Below are 11,146 nucleotides of genomic sequence, written 5' to 3'. Positions count from 1 at the left end.
GACCCAAAAAATTTGTATTAAGCTATGAGCTTCATCACATCTGATATTTGAGTAATTCTAAGCATTTCTAGCCTGGGGTGGGGGGGAAGGTGGGGTACAAAGACGGCCGCCACCCGTCATCTTTAAAAAAAAACTATTCTGATCCTGGTGGGTACTAGGGCAAGTTTGGTATCATTTTCGTATAAACCAAAGACGTAGAATTCATTGCTGATATTTGTTTTTTTCAGTTCATAGTAATTTTACAAGAAAAACGTAAAAAGGTGAAAAAATTGGTTGGAGATTTTTGCTACGCGGAGCCGAAACTACAAAAGATAGGAAGTTGAAATTTGCACACTAGATTACATTTATAAAGTGTACAAGAGATAAGAAGCGATTTTGAGAAATTCAACCCCTAAGGGGGTTAAAAAGGGGATGAAAGTTTGTATGGGGTTCAAGTTTTATTTTAAGCTAGGAATTTGAAACTTCGTAAAACGATATATTATTAAAATACAAGAAAACTGATTTCAGCTTTTTTGAAAATTCATCCCCTAAGGTGGTGAAAAAGGGGTTGAAAGTTTGTATGGATATCAAAAATTTTTTCGAACGCGGGACTTGAATCTTTGTATTTGGGGATATTATTAAAAGACAGAAAAAGTAATTTCAGCGTTTTGTAAAATTCATCCCCTAACAGGGTTAAAAAGGGGTTAAAAGTTTGAATCCATTACAAATCCGAGTAGACACACATTTCTTATTGCCTCCCAGGCTTGAAATGCTTAGAATTACTCAAGGAACATACGTGATGAAGCTCATAGCTTAATAAAAAAATTTTGGGTCAACTTTATAACTGTTTCCGCTAAAATCACCTTTTTATACTTATCCTCACTCGTCCAGTTGACTCGTAGAATATCCATAGGATTATATATTGATCTGCTTGCTTTTTTCAGTTTATTTTCAGGATGCAAGTTTGTGCTGTTTAATTATTACATTACATTTTATGTGTAACCATCAGATGACGTTATTATAAAAGTTACATTTTCAAGTTATTACATTTTATCTCTAATTTTAAGCATTTCAACATACAATTATTGATTTCAGTCTTTTATTTTTCAGCATTTCAACTTACAATTATTGAATTCAGTCTTTTTTTTCAGCATTTCAACATACACATATTGTTTTCAATCTTTCATTTTATAGCATTCATATAAAATTTTCAGTCTTGATTTCCGTATTTGGACTTACCATTTTCTATTTTGCTAGACAACAAAAACATTGTTTTTTTTTTATTCAGCATTCATACTTAGCATTTTTAATTTTTGCTACACAACATACGACTTTTAGGTAGGTCATTCAACGTAAATAATAATACAAATCTCTTACCACAGGGCACTGCAAATTAAGCCCTTTTTTTGTAACTGTAAAGGGTTTCAACTTGGGTTCTCCATTACCATTTAATTTTAAATACTTTTATATGCAAAAAAATACCAGGTTGTTACATATAGTTTGTCAAAGGACTGTCTCATTTCAATCATAGACATAGAGAATCTTACTATCATTGTACACTAGTACTAGCACCCAAAAGAAAAGGGTGAGTATTGTTTTTTTGTTCTTATTTACTTACAATTTGGTTTGACCAACTATACTTTTGTTTTGAGAGCAATGCTCCTGTTTTTTTTAAATAATCATATAACGCAGGTTTTTAGCAGGGGGTACTTGTAGCTTTAATGCAGGCGTCAACAAAATCATCAAAAATAAGTTGACTTGTAAGATTTGTTGAAATAATTAAAGTGGAGATATTTATTATTCGTTTTGTAAGAACCCAGTATTAGTAAATTTGCGAATATATCTTCTGTATTTGGAGATATGTATTGCGAACCAATTAAAAATCTTTGTTTTGTTTTTTTAATTTTATTTATTCATAGTCACACAAGAATTGGTGTAGTACATTTATTTAAATCTAAATAATTGGTTCAACATGTTTTAATAACCCTACGTGAAGGAGTACCTTCGTTTACAAGCGATTTGTTATATTTAGTCATACATTTTATGGGCATAAAGCTCCAATATTTTCTACACTACAAGTGCTTTTTAGTGTTGAAAGGCTACATCAAAACATGTTGAAATTATCAATGCCCAAGCTTATTTTAGAAGCGAAGTCTTACTTATTACACAAATGATGCATATTTAAAATTTTTTGTTCAAAAAGTCTACACGAAACATTCATATTTTAAAAGTTTAACCTATTTACCAAATCGGTGCACAATCAGTTTTTTAATAGTTTCGGCAGAGCATGCGTCCCTGTGCGCCTTAGCAATTCATTTTATTGATATAAAAACATAAATCATTTTCATATAACATAATAAAATATTTGTTACCACAATCTTTATAACATTATTTAGACGGCAAAATAATTTTCTGATGATATTTTAGTATTATGGTGTTGCAATATTTTACCAAACTAGACATAATTCTGTATAAGAAGAATGTTTAAAGTTTTGGTCCATTAAACAATTAAAATTATAATATGTTACCTAATAATTATACTGTACTTGCAAGTTGAAGGTTACACACGGTTTTGGGAGCCCATTTTTTAGGATTTTTGTCTTGATTTTTTGCTTGTCATATTATATTTGTGTTGATTTAGATCCTGTTTTGTATACTCACTGTGGAAATACTTACAGTGAGCGCTTTTTCGGAGCGGGCCTGAAAATTGAGAAAAAAATTAATGACTTTGTCTAAAAAAATATACTTACAGTAGCCAAAACAAAACAGAAAAATTGTTGTTCCATAGAAATATGTCTACAATCTTGTTTTTTTTTTTAAGTTCAGTAATGAATTTTTTTGGGTAGGTACAAAAAAATAAACAAATTGTAGACTGTTTATATGGAAGATATCAAAAGCAACGCAAAATAATCATATAAGCGTATTTCATTTACAAGCGAAAATAATATAAACGAGTGGCAAGTGCAGGCAACATATTCACTCAAAATTATTGCTGTAACGACAAACAGTATCTACAAAATAAAACATCTAAGTAATTCAACATGGCGTAAAGTATCTTAGGTATCATCTGTTCTATCCAGAGTTATGTGCTATCAAATTGTACTAGATAGCTCGCAGACGAGAATATTTTAATTAATTGTAAAAGAAATTAGATATTGAAAAAAGATAACCAAATGGTGTTTGTTCCTCAAAATTGTATTATGCAGTGCTATATATATAGAAAAGAACGCTACGCTATCGGAAGGACTAAAGAGTCTAGATTTATATCTGAGTATTAAGGGATTAAATTTGACATTCAATCTCTACTATGAGTGATTTGCGCGCCAAAATCGGTTTGAACAGTCGTCCCTACAGAGTGTGATGGTGTGCACCGGCCACCGCGTTGCGCGTTACGAACAATTACTTGGGCGGGCGCTGGTAGGGCTGCGGGCGCTGCTGCTGGTAGGCGCGGTGCTGCGGGCGCCGGGTGCCCACGTCGCGCGACGACTTGAAGTCGCGCTCCTCCTTGTAGCCGTAGCCCTCCTCCTCGTAGTAGCGCTCCGGCCCGCCGCCGCCGCCGCCGCCGTAGTAGAAGTCGTCGGCCGGCGGCGCGCGCGGCGGACCGCGGACCTAAGGAGACCATTTTGTGAGACCAACTTCTGACACCTGGGTTTGAGGCTGATAATGGTAGATCTATGACATCAATGTGAGACACCAAATATTCACCGGGGGCCTACACTTAAGACGTGCATCGAGTGATAGTGAGAGGTAGCGAGTTCATGCATCTATAATGCTTTATAGTCCTAAACAAAAATATTTATTCCTGACAATTAAACATAACCTATATACATATTTTAAATTGTGTTTCTAACTGGATGTTTCCTCGTCAGTTTGCCTTCTGGCAAAAAACTCATCGGCGACTCCGGCGCCGTGTTAGTACAGTCATTATATCCAAAAAACCGACCCTACCCGTGATTAATTAGTTCTTGGATTTTTTTTTCGTAGGTCCCTCGGGGGGGTCACTGGGAGTGTAAATTCAAAAAGTAGGCTTAATCAGGCTCCTGCGTATATTCGAAAAATGGTTTTTTTTCCAAAGAAACGGTTTTTCTTCAATAACTCGGCCATTTTTGATTTTACAGTAAAACCGTAAGGACAAAAACTGTAGGAAATTTGATTCTCTACAAGTTAGTCCAGTCATTATATCCAAAAAACCGACCTTTCCCATGAATAATCAGTTCTTGGATGTTTTTTTCGTACGTCCCTCGGGGGAATCACTGGGAGTGTAAATTCAAAAAGTAGACTGAATCAGGGTCCTGTGTATATTCGAAAAACGGTTTTTCTTGAATAACTCGGTCATTTTTGATTTTACAGTAAAACCGTGAGGACAAAAATTGTTCAGAATTTGATTCTCTACAACTTCGTTTCCCTTCATTTATGCCGTAAAGCGTGGAACATAGGAGATAATGATAATATTTTGAATTTGTCGCGTTTTTCAGGTTTAATTTCTAAAATATCGATTTTGGGGGAAAGAAGGTGGGAACCAAAATTGTTCAGAATTTGATTCTCTACAAGTTTAGTCCTCTTCATTTATGTCGTAAAGTTGAAAATAAACGGGATGTTGAAAATATTTTGAATTTGTCGCTTTTTTCAAATTTTATTTCCAAACTATCGATCCTAGAAGAAAAATTGTGAGGACCCAACTTGTAGAGAATCAAATTTTCTAAAATTTTTGTCCTCGCGGTTTTACTGTAAAATCAAAAATGACCGAGTTATTCAAGAAAACCGTTTTTGGAATATACACAGGACCCTGATTCAGTCTACTCTTTGAATTTACACTCCCAGTGATTCCCCCGAGGGACGTACAAAAAAAAAATCCAAGAACTGATTATTCACGGGAAGGGTCGGTTTTTTTGATATAATGACTGGACTAACTTGTAGAGAATCAAATTTCCTACAGTTTTTGTCCTTACGGTTTTACTTTAAAATCAAAAATGCCCGAGTTATTGAAGAAAAACCGTTTTTTTGGAAAAAAACAATTTTTTGAATATACGCAGGAGCCTGATTAAGCCTACTTTTTGAATTTACACTCCCAGTGACCCCCCCGAGGGACCTACGAAAAAAAAATCCAAGAACTAATTATTCACGGGTCAAAATCTATAATGACTGTACTATGTAGGGATTATCATATCCACACGAGGACTCCATAACGAAGCGCGCGCAGCAAAGGTCGCCTATATTGCTGATGATCCCTCATAGTCGGCCGAAACGCGCCGCGCGTCAACGGCGGCGCGTGCGGTACAGAATGCTAATAACCTCGATCCCGGTAAGTATGAAGCGGGTCAAAGATTGAACTCACCGGCGGCTCGGGTGCGGCGTAGGGGTCGTCATATCCATACGAAGACTCCATGGCGGAGCGCGCGCGGTCCAGGATGCTGATGACCTTGGTCTTGGCGGCCATGCGCGGCGGCCCCATGGGCGGCGCGTGCGCATGCGCGTGGTGCGGCGCGTGGTGCGCGTGCGCGGGCGGCATGCGCGGCGCGCGCCCGCCCGGCCCGCCCGGCCCCGGCCGCGGCGGCGGACCTGACGACAAGGATGGGGAACATTGTAATACTCACATTTATCATACCTTGAATTTGAACATCCCGGAAGAAATTGATTACGAAACACCGTTTTAATTCTTCTGAGAATGTTAGGAAGTTGCCGGCCGGCCAAATATATTTCGTGGCAAAAGTGCCCGACCAAAAATTGGTTTTCTTGGTTTTCACAAAATATAAAGAGTAACGCATTTTGCAAGCGTCACGGGTTGCGTCAATCATTAAAATAATGATATGCCCCTATCACAATAGCCGTGCCTACACAATATTTTTAAATTTCAGTATCAGAACCACATGGGCAATCTTAACAAGTTATAAAATACTACATTTAAAGATTGTTCAATTTAAAATATTTCAATTGAACTACATTCCTACAGTTTTTTTTTACTAAATTTCTACAAATCTACCGAAAATAGAATCAACAAAGGAAATTGTTTGAATTTCGAAATCTAGATGAATTCACTTATTGTTTGGTACCACTTAACCAATTACATACAATTTTAGATTGGCAATGAAACCAAATGAAAAATGTCACAACTATGCTGAACGTAGAGCGCTCTAGCGTGACGTAAACCCACCTTCGCTGACCACAGGCCCCTGGTAAGATAGGGACCGTTTGGTGGCCGTGAAGGCGCGGTATTGCACTTCGGGCCGACCGGACCCGCGGCCGGGGCCGGCTAGGAGCGGCCGCTGCCCTCCATCTGCCGACAACCCGCAACGCTTTACAACTCGCTCACTAGAGGGCGCCACAGGCCAAATAATACTACAATACCCTGAGATAGGCAGTGACTTCGAAATAGGGCCCGTGGTCTAGATCTAGACCGCCGGGGCAAGTAGGCAGACAAGGAATACAGTCAAGGACAATAGAATACAATCCAGCCTGCGAAAAGGAAGTGGGAAAAACAAAGGCCTGCCGGCCCTTGGCTCAAAAAGTTCTGAAGACACCTACCCTAAACTGACTCTGAAACCACTTTCAATTTTTATCTTTTCCCAAATCACTTCATTATGATGTATACGTAACGTTACTTAGCGCCATCTATTGATAAAAATGCCATCTATTCAGTAATTTTATATACCTATCCTATAACACAATAGGCAGTCATTTTTCAAGTGATGCGTATTCCAAGAAAATAATGCTCTATTTTATTTAACATGCATACTTAGTAATACAAATTGCTTAAAAAACATGGTTTTACTCAAATTGCTGACAGCCATGAAGCACTAAAAACACTTCAAATATAACCCATTGTAACATATTACATAACCTATAAAGAAGAGTCATTTTTCAAGACTACACCATTTTATTATCTTTACTTAGCTTATAGTCTGTATCTTTAGGTATTCAAATAAAAGTAAACAAAATCTACCATCAAATGGCTCCTTAAGCCAGTTGAGGGTAGATGAAAGCATTACATGATCAAATAATGTAGGTTAAAGTCAGGTGGTTCAATGAAATATCCAGGCGCTTTTGTATTTGGTTGGTTAACCAATAAATGTTATAACTACCTGAAAATGTACAAATTGTGTGTTTACTTTTATTTAAATACCTATAGATACAGACATAGTAAGTAATACGAAATGTCAAGTACTGAAAATCATGAAAAATGACCCGTTCCATTATTAAGTAACACCAACCTCTCTGTCCCATATCCCTCATAGGGGGTCCTCCCATCATGTCCGGCACGTCTGGCAGCAGGTACTTCTTGACCTCAGCGAGGGCGTACGCGATGCGCGCGTGGGCCTCCGCCGGCGGCGCCAGCGCGGAGATCTCCACGTGCAGCTCGTCGGTGAGGTGCGCGTATTTGGGGTCCAGGGAGTTGCGAAGCTCCTCTTCCTTTTGTCTGTGGATCAACAAAAGTTAGGACCGTCTGAGAGGTCATCAGTATAAGCTGATGTCCCGCAGGTCCTCCTCCTCCTCATCCTCATAGACACTTCTTTAGCAACAGAGTGTAGTATCAGCCCAAAGTGTCAATGAGTTTAAGAATAAACTAGACAAGCACAATGCAAACTCTACTCAAGACTGAAAACTCGGTTGATGGCTCTAGATACAGGCATTATCAGTTATTTCAACTGCCTGCCTGCTTCACAAATAATAATAATAAATAAACAGTTGGTTGGGGAGTAACGACCCCACGGACCCGAGTGCTCCCGAGAGTCGGTCAGGGTCTCCGTCTCCGGCGTGTCTTCGTCGGTCGGAGTGGACCCCAAGGGGACCCGCAGGACTCTCAGCTCTGGCTTGCCTTAATTGGCCGTCCAGAGAGGAGTCGTTAGAGCTATATGGTCCAGGGGTGGAAGTGAAAGATGCATAAGACGCGAGTTGGCACAGTGGCTAGTAACAGCCACTGGGTAGAAAGCGGCGCACACCTCTCGACACCCCTGAGCCGCTCACACCGATGTTGCTCCTGGTCGTCTTCGCGACGGCAGTTTCAGGGGCCCATCTAGTCAGCGGCAAGTCACCGCCTGCCGCGATAACATGTTTTAGCTTTGTTATGGCAGGTGTCCGGACTTCTCTACAATAGCCCAGTCTCATTGTCCATCCAAACTTCAATCCATAGACCGGTATACTATTCACTTTTTCTGCAATAGTCCTAATGCCCGCTGCGACCGGTTCATGGGTGTTTATTGTTGCGCCTGTGAACGGGTTCCAGCAGGCGTTCTACATGACATTAAAGCTCTCCAAGGGGCCTCTACGTGTTGGATCTATATCCCCACGCAAGCCTATCAAAAGACCGGGATTTGTAGGCCCGTGAATTCCAAAATAAACAGTTGAAAGATATTGATGCATCCATGTCATTTTTGCTGTGGATATCTTGAGCTTCATTTTATTTTTTTTACTAGTGGCAATGAGGTTACTAGTAAATAGAGATGGAGCGAATTAGGCAGAATTATTCGGTTCAATTGTATCATGCTAATAAAATATTTGAAAACTCTTTAATTACATTAGCAGCTAAAGAAAAATCGCTTACTAGGCAATCCCATAGAAATTCCACATTAAAAAGCAAGGGATTTTTAACACTCCAAATAATCAAAACAACTTATGTTCAGCCCATTTCTACTAGTGTAAGGTTTAACCCTGAAATGTTATAATTAAATTATTGTTTCTTTTTCTGTGTTTAATGTTATAGGTTCTCGCTTTAAGTACAGGTGGCCTATTGGCCTTACGGAGTAATATTATAGGTCTATGCTTTGGACAAACTCTACTGTAGTGTAAGTATATTTACCTGTCTCTCATGGAGCCCCGTCCAAGCACAGCCATCTTGCACATGGTCTCCTCCTGCAGCTGCTTCATGGTGTTCCCCTTGGGGCCCAACAGCTTGCCCACAAAGTTGAACTGCGGGAAAATGTCAAAGTAGAAACATTTTGTAGTTAATTAATAGGTGGGTTCACACAGAATGAGCCGCCTGAAACGCTAGCAAATGCAGCAATCCAAAATGCAGTGCTGCACTGCCAGTGCATCTTACTTGCAATATTAGTACAAGGGAGATGCATTGTTAGTTAAAGATAAACCCAAAATAATAATGTGATATTTGTATATTTGATAGTTTCAAAGTTTTAGAAGATATGTACTTGCCTAAGTATTTCATCATACCTTGTGATAGGTATTTAAGATATTATTATCTGGCATTAGGGTGGTATTCTACCTATCCAATTTCTTTGTCCAATGTGTATTGCGTCTCACATTTTGCATTAATGAGTGAGTGAGACGTACTGATATTGGACAGGTGGAATACCACCTTTAGTAATCAAATGCAATATAGCACTTACCTTGGGGTGTTCTTTGAGGGGCACCAGCACCTTAACGGTAACTTTGACCGGCTTCTCATGATACACATCGACATATTTGAAGTCCCGTGGCGGTAGCCGGCCTGACGCTTGCACCTTGGTAACCTCTGAAAGCAAACAATTCGTAAAATTCTTATTAAATAATGAACAATTGTACGAAAAACATACGTTCTTATTGTACTATGATAACGTTAGATTACATTGGGGATTAGAGTTAATCCCAGGAAAACATTTTATTACGAATTTCACTGCATTTTTCGAAATTTAGGTACAAGTTTGACGAAAGAAACCGATTGAAATCTAGAAACAATAAAAATTGATTTACCCTGGTCGATGAGTTTAGTAGCGTACGGGAATTTAGCAGTGTTTAGTTTGATTTTCTCACTCAACAATTCTCTCATGTATTCTCCGGCTTTATCATTTATTTTTGCCCCTTCGTCGCCATCTTGATCGTGGTGGTCGGCATCGGCTTGCATGTCTTGGTTGGAATTACGCTTAAAATCACTATTATTGTAACCGTTCTTATCGTTCATCATACGTTACACGTAAGAAAGACTAGACTACTTATTTTAGTAGTTATTGAAAATTAATCACGGCGCAATCAGCTCATTCGCCGTACGTCAAAAAGCTGCGTCGCGCGCGTCAGGAAAAGGAAGCGAAGCGGCGAGCCGGGCGAGTTGTGAAATGTTGCAAGGTTAAAAATTTAATGTACGGACAAGAGAGGTACGGCCTGACTAATAGACGATCGCAAGATCCAACGGACCGGACCATGCTATCTTGACCACAGTAGATGCCATTTTACATGCATTTTGCCCACTCTAGACGGCTAATTTAACTATACAAATTATTTTTTGTGTGTTTGTTCTTCGCCGGTACTACGGGTATTCCCTTGTGCAAATTCAGCAAAATTAGACTTTAACGGATTGTAATAAGGTCTATGAATCAAATTATATATCGGAAAGAGTACCTAATGCCGAGTACACATACAATGTACTACATACACATTTGATACATATCATAATAAAATTGGGATAACTATGGGATAACATAGGTCAGCTAATCTATGCGATCTATTCAAGGGATGCAAACTATGGTAGGACGCCTCGCCTGATGTAATTGACCAAGCTCTGACCAAGCTTAGCGAAGGTCTCCGTTTCAGCTTGGGCAAAAATACTAATCGTATATGCGGATGTTCTCCTTTGCAGGCTGTGACGGATTTGCCCTAAGCTAAAAGGCCCAGTATGCCAAAAAATTAGGGACAAAAAGAGTCGAAGGATGCGGTCGAAGGATTAGTTCGACGCAAAGCCTCGCTGTGGGAGCTCGCTTTAGGTATTTTATATATCAGTTTATAAGACACAGTGTAGTCATGTATAAGGTAAAATAATAAGGAAATCCAGCGTGGAGCCAGTGTTCGGTGTGGGATCGTTAAAATGAAGGCAAAAGGTTGGTGTTACATTTTTTTAGAGTTATATTATAAATGTGAATATACAATTATACATTATTCTAAACATATTATGTGCAAAACATTTGAATACAGAGTGATTTTTAAGTCGTGTATCAAAACCATATTTTCCTATAATACTTCCGAAAACTAATACGTAGAAAAAAACGCAACGAAATTATAATTAATTAATTTAAGAAACTCCGTTGGTGGTAGATATTGGTCGAATACAATCACGATATACCTATCATCCTTTATCACTTCACTAAAATTACACTTTATAAAGTTCCCCGCCGCGTCTGTCTGTGTGTACCTATGTATGACAAACTCAAAAACTACCGGATTTTCATGCGGTTTTCATTTCACCTAT

At 38.8% G+C, this 11,146-nt stretch overlaps 2 protein-coding genes across 4 annotated transcripts in view; one reads left to right on the top strand and one right to left on the bottom strand.

The window, feature by feature from the left end:
• Positions 1–1,864: 1,864 nt before the first annotated feature.
• LOC134673971 (KH domain-containing, RNA-binding, signal transduction-associated protein 2-like) lies at positions 1,865–10,008 on the bottom strand. 3 transcript variants are annotated; one of them, XM_063532015.1, is made up of 8 exons: positions 9,661–10,008; positions 9,318–9,442; positions 8,774–8,883; positions 7,188–7,393; positions 6,131–6,253; positions 5,315–5,538; positions 3,377–3,588; positions 1,865–2,679 (listed from the first exon to the last, which is right to left on the bottom strand). In XM_063532015.1, exons 1-7 carry the CDS (start codon positions 9,869–9,871, stop codon positions 3,379–3,381), a joined length of 1,209 nt encoding a protein of 402 aa, XP_063388085.1. In that variant the 5' UTR covers positions 9,872–10,008; the 3' UTR covers positions 1,865–2,679; positions 3,377–3,378. The 3 variants fall into 3 exon arrangements, with proteins under 3 accessions (XP_063388085.1, XP_063388084.1, XP_063388086.1); XM_063532014.1 differs by having other exon boundaries at positions 3,383–3,588; XM_063532016.1 differs by lacking the exon at positions 6,131–6,253 and having other exon boundaries at positions 3,383–3,588; positions 9,661–10,007.
• A 671-nt stretch (positions 10,009–10,679) lies between these two features.
• LOC134673841 (transient receptor potential channel pyrexia-like) overlaps positions 10,680–11,146 on the top strand; it is a 34,455-nt gene continuing 33,988 nt past the window's right edge. The window contains exon 1 of the mRNA XM_063531877.1: positions 10,680–10,778. Coding sequence (XP_063387947.1) covers positions 10,766–10,778 — 13 coding nt within the window. The 5' untranslated portion in view covers positions 10,680–10,765. The remainder of the gene's footprint in view (positions 10,779–11,146) is intronic.

Source organism: Cydia fagiglandana, chromosome 19 (assembly GCF_963556715.1).
Source record: "Cydia fagiglandana chromosome 19, ilCydFagi1.1, whole genome shotgun sequence".
Taxonomy (NCBI): Eukaryota; Metazoa; Arthropoda; class Insecta; order Lepidoptera; family Tortricidae; genus Cydia; species Cydia fagiglandana.
The sequence above is the reverse complement of the archived record's forward strand: the minus strand, read 5'-3'. Positions and strand labels throughout refer to the sequence as shown.